This window comes from Leucoraja erinacea, chromosome 22 (genome assembly GCF_028641065.1).
Source record: "Leucoraja erinacea ecotype New England chromosome 22, Leri_hhj_1, whole genome shotgun sequence".
NCBI classification, from domain to species: Eukaryota; Metazoa; Chordata; class Chondrichthyes; order Rajiformes; family Rajidae; genus Leucoraja; species Leucoraja erinaceus.
The window spans coordinates 36,397,905-36,410,754 of NC_073398.1; the positions used below are offsets into that span (position 1 = coordinate 36,397,905).

Sequence of the window (12,850 nt, forward strand, 5' to 3'; positions counted from 1 at the left end):
CAGATTAGGAAAAGGGGAGGTGCAACGAGACTTGGGTGTGCTTGTACATCAGTCGCTGAAGGTAAGTATGCAGGTGCAGCAGGAAGTGAAGAAAGCTAATGGCATGTTGGCCTTCATTACAAGAGACAATAGACAATAGACAATAGGTGCAGCAGTAGGCCATTCGGCCCTTCGAGCCAGCACAGCCATTCAATGTGATCATGGCTGATCATCCCCAATCAGTACCCCGTTCCTGCCTTCTCCCCATATCCCCTGACTCCGCTATCTTTAAGAGCCCTATCTAGCTCTCTCTTGAAAGCATCCAGAGAACCCACCTCCACCGCCCTCTGAGGCAGAGAATTCCACAGACTCACAACTCTCTCTGTGTGAAAACGTGTTTCCTCATCTCCGTTCTAAATGGCCGACCCCTTATTCTTAAATAAGGGGTAAAGGGCCTGTCCCACTGTACGAGGTAATTCAAGAGTTCTCCCGAGTTTCCCCTGATTCGAACTCGGAGATTTACGGTAATGGCCGCTCGTAGATACTCGGGGCTCTCGTGGACATTTTTCAACATGTTGAAAAATCTTCACGAGTCTTCACGAGCTTACCGCGTTTCCCGAGTACCTGCCGTTAGCGTTACGAGCCGCTAAGAGACGTCCCCAAGCTCCGACGTACCCGCTACGTACATTCTAGGTGTTACCACGAGTTTGATTTTTTTTTAAACGCGGGAGAGCTCTTGGAATGAACTCGTACAGTGGGACAGGGCCTTAAGCCATTTAGGGCACAGAGGTCACAGCCTCAGAATTAAAGAATGTACTTTTAAGAAGGAGATGAGGAGGAGTTTCTTTAGCCAGAGGGTGGTGAATCTGTGGAATTCATTGCTACAGACGGCTGTGGAGGCCACAAGTCAGTGGATATTTTTAAGGCGGAGATTGACAGATTGATCATTAGTGTGGGTGTCAGGGGTTAACTTTGCGACAAGCCCTGTTTAAGATGAATTTCTAGTCTCAGTTTTCTGAGTAAGCTCTTCCTACAGGGATAGGAAATGAGTTTTTAGTCTGATTTGTTGTTCTGTACAAATTAGCTGTCTGCACATTTAACTTGGCTGTTTGCCCAGCTGGGTGAACCGTCTGGAGGAAACAGATAAGGCCAACATACTCCCTTATATTTCAACAGGCTCTTTAGTTTTGTTTAGAGATACAGCGCAGAAACAGGCCCTTCGGCCCACCGAGTCCGTGCCGACCAGCGACCCCCGCACACCAACACTATCCCACACACACTGGGGACAATTTCCATTCATACCCAAAGCCAATTAACCTACAAACCTGCACGTCTTTGGAGTGTGGGAGGAAACTGGAGCGCCCGGAGAAAACCCACGCAGGTCACGAGGAGAACGTGCAAACTCCGTACAGACAGCACCCGTAGTTAGGATCGAACCCGGGTCTCTGGCGCTGTGAGGCAGCAGCTCTACCCGCTGCACCCCTTTCTTGAGAGCCTAATATAAGGGTGTTTGATTTTCACAGTCACCCTCCTCATTTACAAATTAAACTACAGGGAATAAACGGATGATATTTCGGGTCGGGTACCTTCTTCAGACCGATGGAACAGAAACATTGAAATAAAATAGGTGCAGGAGGAGGCCATTCAGCCCTTCGAGCCAGCACCGCCATTCAATGTGATCATGGCTGATCATCCACAATCAGTGCCCCGTTCCTGCCTTCTCCACATATCCCTTGATTCTGTTCACCATAATATGGGCTAATTGGCTTGTGTAAATTGTCCCGAGTGTGTAGGATAGAGAAGATGGCTGATGGTCAACATGGATTCGATGGGCTGAAGTGTCTGTTTCAATGCTGTATCTCTAAACAAAAAACTAAAGGGGCCTGATCACTGGAAGAGAGAGGTGTGGGTTAGGAAAGGAACTGCAGATGCTGGTTTATGCCAAGGATAGACACAAAGTGCTGGTATCTCAGTGGGTCAGGCAGCATCTCTGGAGAGAAGAAACGGGTAACATCTGGTCTAAAGAAGGATCTAGACCCAAAACATCACCCATGTTCTCCACAGATGTTGCTGCACCCGCTGAGTTACTCCAGCACTCTGTGAAACGTCACCTATCCATGTTCTCCACAGATGCTGCCTGACCCGCTGATTTACTCCAACACTCTGTGAAACGTCACCTATCCATGTTCTCCACAGATGCTGCCTGACCCGCTGATTTACTCCAGCACTCTGTGAAACGTCACCTATCCATGTTCTCCACAGATGCTGCCTGACCCGCTGAGTTATGGTGCAGCAGCATCTATGGAGCGAAGGAAATAGGCAACGTTTCGGGCCGAAACCCTTCTGGAAATAGGCAACGTTTCGGGCCGAAATCCTTCTGGAAATAGGCAACGTTTCGGGCCGAAATCCTTCTGGAAATAGGCAACGTTTCGGGCCGAAATCCTTCTGGAAATAGGCAACGTTTCGGGCCGAAATCCTTCTGGAAATAGGCAATGTTTCGGGCCGAAACCCTTCCGGGTTTCGGCCCAAAACGTTGCCTATTTCCTTAGCTATCCATAGATGCTGCTGCACCCGCTGAGTTACTCCAGCACTCTGTGATTTGCGGTACATTTGCCCAACATTGAAGCAGTTACTGATCTGCCAGCAACATTTTCCAGGCGATCGCTAATCTTCCAAATGCTGTATTCGGTGGGAGCAATTTGCAGTGCGCAGAGTATTATAAATAAATACAAGTCTGTCATCGACATTTGCATGCTTCTGTTTACACATTCATCACTCAGTAACATCTGCGCCATCTGTAGCATTTGTGATAAATGATGCTCGCACTTACACAATGCACCAGTTGGTTGCCATTTTACAAAGGACCTGTCTTTAAGTTATACTGAAGCCCCAAAGGCCAAGCTGCCTGGGGATCGATGAGAAACACAATGATAACGAATGAAGGGTGTTTAATTGTCACCACTCCTGCATTGTCACGATGAGATCCTCACTCGTCGCTGATTTATAAAACTGCTCATGCAATCATGCACTAAAACAAAAATGCATAACTGGTTTAGTTTAGAGATGCAACACGGAAACTGACCCTCCGGCCCACCGATTCCACGCCGACCAGCGATCACCTGTTCTGTGTTCTCCCACTTCCTCATCCACTCCCTACACACTAGGGACAGTTTACAGACTTAGCAACCTCCTAATCCTTCTGAGGAAGTTGAGTTGCTTACTTTAGTTTAGTGATACATCGCGGAAACAGGCCCTTCGGCCCACCGAGTCCGTGCCGACCAGCGATCCCCGCACACTAACACTATCCTACACACACTGGGGGCAATGTTTACATTTACACCAAGCCAATGAACCTACAAACCTGCACGCCTTTGGAGTGTGGGAGGAAACCGGAGATCTCGGTGAAAACCCACGCAGGTCACGGGGAGAGCGTGCAAACTCCGTACAGACAGCGCCCGTAGTCAGGATGGAACCCGGGTCTCAGGCGCTGCTTTCGCTGTACGGCAGCAACTCTGGATGGTCCAGGACAATGTTATGGCAGTAGTTACTTGCGCTGGGCCTCAGTGTGACAATGGAGGTCAGAGTGACCTTCTACCCCAGCACCGTTGTTGCGTTTACCAGGATGTGTGTACCACTTAGATCACAATCTCCTTCATCTTGGTCACATCGAGGGAGAGTTTGGAGAAACAAAGAACTGCAGATTCTGGTTTATACCAAAGACAAACGCAAAGTGCTGGAGTAACTCAGCGGGTCAGGCAGCATCTGTGGAGAACATGGATAGGTGACGTTTCACAGAGTGCTGGAGAAACTCAGCGGGTCAGGCAGCATCTGTGGAGAACATGGATAGGTGACGTTTCACAAAGTGCTGGAGTATCTCAGCGGGTCAGGCAGCATCTATGGAGCTAAGGAAATAGGCAACGTTTCGGGCCGAAACCCAGAAGGGTTTCGGCCCGAAACGTTGCCTATTTCCAGAAGGATTTCGGCCCGAAACGTTGCCTATTTCCAGAAGGATTTCAGCCCGAAACGTTACCTATTTCCAGAAGGGTTTCGGCCCGAAACGTTACCTATTTCCTTCGCTCCATAGATGCTGCTGCACCATAACTCAGCGGGTCAGGCAGCATCTGTGGAGAACATGGATAGGTGACGTTTCACAGAGTGCTGGAGTAACTCAGCGGGTCAGGCAGCATCTGTGGAGAACATGGATAGGTGACGTTTCACAGAGTGCTGGAGTAACTCAGTGGGTCAGGCAGCATCTGTGGAGAACATGGATAGGTGACGTTTCACAGAGTGCTGGAGTAACTCAGTGGGTGATGTCTCCCTCTTCCAACAGAGTTTGAGAGTTTAGTTTATTGTCCCGTGTACTGAGGTACAGTGAAAAGCTTTTGTTGCGTGCTAACCAGTCAGCGGAAAGACAACACATGATTACAATCGAGCCGTCCACAGTGTACAGATACAGGATAAAGGGGAATAGAGCGTAAATCCAGGACAAGGGGTCACAGTTTAAGGATAAGGGGGAAATCTTTTAGGACCGAGATGAGAAAAACATTTTTCACACAGAGAGTGGTGAATCTGTGGAATTCTCTGCCACAAAAGGTAGTTGAGGCCACAGTTCATTGGCTATATTTAAGAGGGAGTTAGATGTGGCCCTTGTGGCTAAAGGGATCAGGGGGTATGGAAAGAAGGCAGGGATGGGATACTGAGTTGGATGATCAGCCATGATCATATTGAATGGCGGTGCGGGCTTGAAAGGCTGAATGGCCTCTACTCCTGCACCTATTGTCTATGTTTCTATGTGATTGCAGATCTACAGAGCGCTGCCTGGCGTGGCCGCCATCTTAGATGAGCTGCAGAGCGCTGCCTGGTGTGGCCGCCATCTTGGATGAGCTACAGAGCGCTGCCTGGTGTGGCCGCCATCTTAGATCAGCTACAGAGCGCTGCCTGGCATGGCCGCCATCTTGGATGAGCTACAGAGCGCTGCCTGGTGTGGCCGCCATCTTAGATCAGCTACTGAGCGCTGCCTGGCGTGGCCGCCATTTTGGATGAGCGCAGGGAGCGCCTCACTCACTGTGTGTGTTCTCTCTCGCAGGCCGACTACCACTACGAGTACACGGACTGTGACAGCAGGGGCTCCCGCTGGAGGGTGGCCATCCCCACGACTCCGGGCAAGTGTAGCGGGCTGCCCGAACCCATCATCGGCAGGGAATGCTGTAAGTCGCCGCTCAGCCGCTGCAGGATAGCGCGTGGATATTTTTTAAGGCGGAGATTGATAGATTCTTGATTAGTACGGGAGTCAGGGGAGAAGGCAGGAGAATGGGGCTGGGGGGGGGGGAGAGGTAGATCAGCCATGATTGAATGGTGTAGTAGACTCGATGGGCCGAATGGCCTAATTCTGCTCCTATCACTAGGTATCGGTAGGGACATCGCCATTACATTCAGCTTTTCACAATAAGCACATTTTTAGAGTTATTTATCCTGCAAATGAATTTATACGTGGTGTCTTAGGATAGCTTCTAAAGTACTGACTCTTGCAGCCACAAACATATTACTGGCACTACACCATCTAGGTTGCCTTAGCAGTGTTCTCATGGCATCGTTATATGCCACCTTTAGTCTCTGCATACATGTCTTTAAATAGTTCGACCACAGGTGCGCAGTGTAGAGTGGTGTGCAGTATGCTCTAAATAGCGACATCTTCACCACATCTGCACACGCACCAGATTTACGCAAGAGAATATTCGCCTGTACATATAGCATGCGTCGTTGCCTATAAATATCCTCATCATCTGTCATTTGTTCTGTAATAATATGCCCTAGATATTTTAACTTATTACACACACTAAGATTATTGTCAGACAATTTAAAAACTGGGTATTTTAGGCATTTATCCTCTTTTGTTCTACAGACCATAACAGCTCTCTTAATAGCATTATATTTAATGTCATGTTCCACACCATACACAGAACATATAGTAAGGAGCTGTCTCATAGAGACAGACAGCATCAAATCAGGCCCTTCAGCCCAACTGATCAATACTGACCAAGATGCCCCATCAAAGCTGGTCCCACCTGCCCACTTGAAGTGAAATATGAGGTGCTGTTCCTCCAGTTTGTGCTGGGACTCACACTGATAATGGAGGTGGCCCAGGACAGAAAGGTCAGTGTGGGAATGGGAGGGGGAGTTAAAGTGCTGAGCCACCGGGAGATCAGGTAGGTCTAGGCGGACTGAGCGGAGGTGTTCAGCGAAACGATCGCCAAGCCTGCGATCTTACACACCTGGAGAATTGTGTGCAGTTTTGGTTTCCTAGTTTGAGGAGGAACATTCTTGCTATTGAGGGAGTGCAGCGTAGGTTCATCAGGTTATTTTCCCAGGATGGCGGGACTGACAGATGATGAAAGAATGGATCGACTGGGCTTGTTTTGCGTACAGTTTTGGTCTCCAAATCTGAGGAAGGACATTATTGCCATAGAGGGAGTGCAGAGACGGTTCACCAGACTGATTCCTGGGATGTCAGGACTGTCTTATGAAGAAAGACTGGATAGACTTGGTTTATACTCTCTAAAATTTAGGAGATTGAGAGGGGATCTTATAGAAACTTACAAAATTCTTAAGGGGTTGGACAGGCTAGATGCAGGAAGATTGCTCCTGATGTTGGGGAAGATCAGGACAAGGGGTCATAGCTTAAGGATAAGGGGGAAATCCTTTAAAACCGAGATGAGAAGAACTTTTTTCACACAGAGAGTGGTGAATCTCTGGAATTCTCTGCCACAGAGGGTAGTCGAGGCCAGTTCATTGGCTATATTTAAGAGGGAGTTAGATGTGGCCCTTGTGGCTAAGGGGATCAGGGGGTATGGAGAGAAGGCAGGTACGGGATACTGAGTAGGATGATCAGCCATGATCATATTGAATGGCGGTGCAGGCTCGAAGGGCCGAATGGCCTTTTGTCTATGTTTGTATGTTTCTGTGACCAGTCCCATCGGACGTGGTGTCAGAGGAGACTCTCCAACCCCTTTGTCCTTCGGTCCTGCGGTCCTTCGCTCCACAGATGCTGCTGCACCCGCTGAGTTTCTCCAGCACTTTTGTCTACCTTCAACGCCTGTGTTCTGTTGCAGCTTTCTCCTGTGGATCTGGGGAGTTCCTGGACCTGCTGAACCAGACGTGCAGCAAATGTGCGGCAGGGACCTACTCGCTGGGCAGCGGGGTCAGATTCACCGAGTGGGACAACTTCCCGCCAGGTTTCTCCACCGTGGCTACATACGTGGAGGATATGGATAACACAGCCGCAGTCAATGGAATCTACTGCAACTCGTAAGTCAGCATGGAGTCACTCACACAGCATGGTAACAGGCCCTTCGGCCCAGCTCATCCATGCCGGCCAAGGTGCTCCATCTACACTAGTTCATAAATGATAGGAGCAGACTTAGGCCATTCGGCCCATCAAGCCTAGTCCGCCATTCAATCATGGCTGATCTGTCTCTCCCTCTCAACCCCATTCTCCAGCCTTAGAAATAGAAACATAGAAATTAGGTGCAGGAGTAGAGGCCATTTGGCCCTTCGAGCCTGCACCACCATTCAATGTGATCATGGCTGATCATCCAACTCAGTATCCTGTACCTGCCTTCTCTCCATACCCCCTGATCCCTTTAGCCACAAGGGCCACATCTAACTCCCAGTTAAATATAGCCAATGAACTGTGGCCTCAACTACCTTCTGTGGCAGAGAATTCCAGAGATTCACCACTCTCTGTGTGAAAAATGATTTTCTCATCTCGGTCCTAAAAGATCCTTAAACCTTAAACTGTGACCCCTTGTTCTGGACTTCCCCAACATCGGGAACAATCTTCCTGCATCTAGCCTGTCCAACCCCTTAAGAATTTTGTAAGTTTCTATAAGATTCCCCCTCAATCTTCTAAGTTCTAGCGAGTACAAGCCGAGTCTATCCAGTCTTTCTTCATATGAAAGTCCTGACATTCCAGGAATCAGTCTGGTGAACCTTCTCTGTACCCCCTCTATGGCAAGAATGTCTTTCCTCAGATTTACAAGAATGATCCCAGGAATGAATGGGTTAATGTACGATGCGCATTTGACAGCACTGGGCCTGTACTCACTGGAGTTTAGAAGGATGAGGGGACACCTCATTGAAATGTACAGAATAGTGAAAGGCTTGGACAGAGTGGATGTGGAGAGGATGTTTCCACTAGTGGGAGAGTCTAGGATCAGAGGGCACAGCCTCAGAATTAAAGGACGTTCCTTTAGGAAGGAGATTAGGAGGAATTTCTTTAGCCAGAGGGTGGTGAATCTGTGGAATTCTTTGCCACAGACGGCTGTGGAGGCCACAAGCCAGTAGATATGGATAGTGTGGGGAGAAGGCAGGTACAGGATACTGAGTTGGATGATCAGCCATGGATAGATTGTTCACTAGTACGGGTGTCAGGGTTATGGGGAGAAGGCAGGAGAATGGGGTTAGGAGAGAGAGATAGATCAGCCATGATTGAATGGCGGAGTAGACTCGATGGGCCGAATGGCCTAATTCTGCTCCTATCACTTCTGCCCTATGACCATAAAGTAAACTGAAACTGCGTGTTATTTGGAGTAATGTTGACGTTTGCCTCTTGTCTAGGTCCAGCTGGGTACCACAGGGGACGTACATAGCCTCCAACAGAGACGACTGCACTGTCTCTCTCATCTACTCCGTACACCTGAAGAAGCCAGGAAGTGTCGCCTTTGAGTACCAGTATGTGGACAACAGCATCTTCTTTGAGTTTTTTGTAAGTTCCTTGCCAATAAATAAATCTCTAAATCTTTAAAGCAGCTGACTGTGGTGTCTACAGTGCGACAATAGACAACAGGTGTAGGAGTAGAGGCCATTCGGCCCTTCCAGCCAGCACCGCCATTCAATGTGATCATGGCTAGTGGGACTAGTGGGACTAGATGAGGCACCTTGGTCGGCATGGGTGAAGTGGGCTATGGGGAGAAGGCAGGAGAATGGGGTTGAGAGGGAGAGATAGATCAGCCGTGATTGAATGGTGGAGTAGACTTGGTGAGCTGAATGGTTTAATTCTGTTCCTATAACTTATGAACATGAACTGATGGGCTGAAGGGCCTGTTGCCGTGCGCTGTGACTCTAGGACTCTGAACCAATAATATCCCACAATTCATACAACACCAAAACAGATCCTTCATCCAACTCGTTCACGTTTGACAATAGACAACAGGTGCAGGAGTAGGCCATTCGGCCCTTCCAGCCAGCACCACCATTCAATGTGATCATGGCTGAACATCCCCAATCAGTACCCCGTTCCTGCCTTCTCCCCATATCTCCTGACTCCACTATCTTTAAGAGCCCTATCTAGCTCTCTCTTGAAAGTATCCAGGGAGAGCTAGATCTTGTGAAGCCAGATGCTTAGTCTCATGGACCCACATTGGCCCATATCCCTCCAAACGTTTTTGGAAGCCTCGTAACTACATCATGTCTGTAACATAGGGTCTTTCCACCATTCCATGTTTTTACAGAGACCCGGGTTCAATCCTGAGACTACGGGCGCTGTCTGTACGGAGTTTGTACGTTCTCCCCGTGACTGCGCAGGTTTTCTCCACCACCCCAAAGATGCCCGGGTTTGTAGGTTAATTGGCTCCGGTTAAAATTGTCCCCTGTGTGTGTGTAGGATAGTGCCTGTGAACGCAGTGATCACAGGTCGGCGCAGACTCGGTGGGCCGAAGGGCCTGTTTCCGCGCTGTATATCAACAGAAACATTTTCCCACCAGTATTTTCTGTCTGAGGTGGGGAAAGTAAAGGATGGGATATTTATTTTGACGTGACTTTGAATGCAAATCTTTGGCTTGCAGGTTCAGAATGATCAGTGCCAAGATACGGAATCGCCCGATCAGAAATGGATGCGTTTGACGGAAAGGGATGAGTGGAAGAGGCATTCGGTGAGTCTTGTACACAGTGTCTCCCCCGTGACAATAGTCCAGGGTGTTTCATTGTCAAATATATCGGCAACAGAATAATGGAACACCCACCTTCATAAGATCATAAGTGATAGGAGCAGAATTAGGCCATTCGGCCCATCAAGTCTACGCCATTCAGTCATGGCTGATCTATCTCTCCCTCCTAACCCCATTCTCCCCATAACCCCTGACACCCGCACTAATCGACGGCATTTCGTTTGGACCTCAAGGGGTCCAAATGACAATTAAATGTATCTTGTATCTTGTATAATCAAGAATCTATCTGTCTCTGCCTTAAAAATACCCACTGACTTGGTCTCCACAGCTGTCTGTGGCAAAGAATTCCACAGATTCAATAGACAATACGTGCAGGAGTAGGCCATTCGGCCCTTCGACCCAGCACCGCCATTCAATGTGATCATGGCTGATCATCCCCAATCAATACCCCGTTCCTGCCTTCTCCCCATATCCCCTGACTCCATTATCTTTAACAGCCCTATCTAGCTCTCTCTTGAAAGTATCCAGAGAACCGGCCTCCACTGCCCTCTGAGGCAGAGAATTCCACAGACTCACCACGAAATTCAGAGTGTCTCCGAGGATCCCCCAGTGCTTCTACGCAGCGGCGGTGGAAAGCATCTTGGCCGGGAACATTACCATCTGGTTCGGGAATTGCTCTGCCAAGGACAAGAAGGCTCTGCAGAGAGTAGTGCGTTCGGCCGAACGCACTATGGGAACTTCACTCGCCCCCCTGCAGGAACTATACATCAGGAGGTGCAACTCCAGAGCCAACAATATCATGAGAGACCCCTTCCACCCCTGCAACGGACTGTTCCAGCCGCTACGGTCAGGCAAACGCCTCCGTTGCCATGTGGTGAGAACGGAGAGGTTGAGAAGGAGTTTCTTCCCAGAGGCCATTCGGAGTGTAAACGCCTATCTCACCAGGGACTAACTCTACTGAACGTTTTTCCTTCCATTATTTATTATGTAAAAGAATATGTGTGTTATGATTGTGTTTATAGTTTGTTTTGTTGTTTGTCTTTTGCACAAAAGTCCGCGAGCATTGCCACTTTCATTTCACTGCACATCTCGTATGTGTATGTGACAAATAAACTTGACTTGACTTGACTGTGAGAAAAAAGTGTTTCCTCATCTCTGTTCTAAATGGCTTTCCACTTATTCTTAAACTGTGGCCCCTGGTTCTGGACTCCCCCAACATCGGGAACATGCTTCCTGTCTCTAGCGTGTCCAAACCCTTAATAATTTTATATGCTTCAATGAGATTCCCTCTCATCCTTCTAAACTCCTTCTAAATCACCACCCTCTGACTATTTGCTGCAGTTTTAACAGACCCATAAATGTAATAGCACAAAGATTAATGTGGGTTGCGCATCGGGTGGAGCTGCTGCCTCGCATCTCCAGAGACCCGGGTTCCATCCTGACTACTGGTGCTGTCTGTACGGAGTTTGCACGTACTCCCCGTGACCTGCGTGGGTTTGATGCTGTGCAGTGTTCAAGAGCCTGGTGGTGATGTGAAGATATTATTTCACAAGGAAGAAGGACACAGAGTGCTGGAGTAACTCAGCGGGTCAGGCAGCATCTGTGGAGAACATGGATAGGTGACGTTTCACAGAGTGTTGGAGTAACTCAGCAGGTCAGGCAGCATCTGTGGAGAACATGGATAGGTGACGTTTCACAGAGTGCTGGAGTAACTCAGCGGGTGCAGCAGCATCTATGGAGCTAAGGAAATAGGTAACGTTTCGGGCCGAAACCCTTCCGGGGTTCGGCCCGAAACGTTGCCTATTTCCAGAAGGATTTCGGCCCCGAAACGTTGCCTATTTCCTTCGCTCCATAGATGCTGCTGCACCATAACTCAGCGGGCCAGGCAGCATCTGTGGAGAACATGGATAGGTGACGTTTTGTGTCGAAACTCTTCTTCAGACATTATACTACAGCAAAGTATTTTAGGGGATTGATGCAAACCACACAACGAAAACCTCTGGGGTTAAAACTAGATCTGTGAAGTCATTTCCTCAGAGCCTGTGAATTAATGAAACGATTGAGAGAATTATTGCCAGGTTTTGAGTGGCGGAGGGAGATACAGGGAGAGGCTGGGCAAGCTGGGACTTTAATCTTTGGAGCTTCGGAGACAAAGGGGGTGGTCTTATAAAGGTGTATAAAATCATGAGGGGAGTAGATAGGCCGATTGATAGATTCTTGATTAGTGCGGGTGTCAGGAGTTACGGGGAGAAGGCAGGAGAATGGGGTTATAGAAACATAGAAACATAGAAATTAGGTGCAGGAGTAGGCCATTCGGCCCTTCGAGCCTGCACCGCCATTCAATATGATCATGGCTGATCATCCAACTCAGTATCCCGTACCTGCCTTCTCTCTATACCCTATGATCCCCTTGGCCACAAGGGCCACATCTAACTCCCTCTTAAATATAGCCAATGAACTGGCCTCGACTACCCTCTGTGGCAGAGAGTTCCAGAGATTCACCACTCTCTGTGTGAAAAAAGTTCTCCTCATCTCGTAGGGGAAAGGATTTCCCCCTTATCCTTAAGCTGTGACCCCTTGTCCTGGACTTCCCCAACATCGGGAACAATCTTCCTGGTATCTAGCCCGTTCCAAAGACATTTAAGAATTTTGTAAGTTTCTATAAGATCCCCTCTCAATCTCCTAAATTCTAGAGAGTATAAACCAAGTCTATCCAGTCTTTCTTCATAAGACAGTCCCGACATCCCAGGAATCAGTCTGGTGAACCTTCTCTGCACTCCCTCTATGGCAATAATGTCCTTCCTCAGATTTGGAGACCAAAACTGTACGCAATATCCCAGGTGTGGTCTCACCAAGACCCTGTACAACTGCAGTAGAACCTCCCTGCTCCTATACTCAAATCCTTTTGTTATGAAAGCTAACATACC

General features: G+C 48.5%; 1 protein-coding gene across 1 annotated transcript in view; it reads left to right on the forward strand.

Moving 5' to 3' along the window:
• The window catches only part of elapor2b (endosome-lysosome associated apoptosis and autophagy regulator family member 2b), a 65,582-nt gene that overhangs the window by 23,936 nt on the left and 28,796 nt on the right, over positions 1-12,850 (forward strand). The window contains 4 exon segments of the mRNA XM_055653521.1: positions 5,066-5,186; positions 7,089-7,284; positions 8,596-8,743; positions 9,822-9,908. Of these exon segments, the coding sequence (XP_055509496.1) occupies positions 5,066-5,186; positions 7,089-7,284; positions 8,596-8,743; positions 9,822-9,908 (552 nt within the window).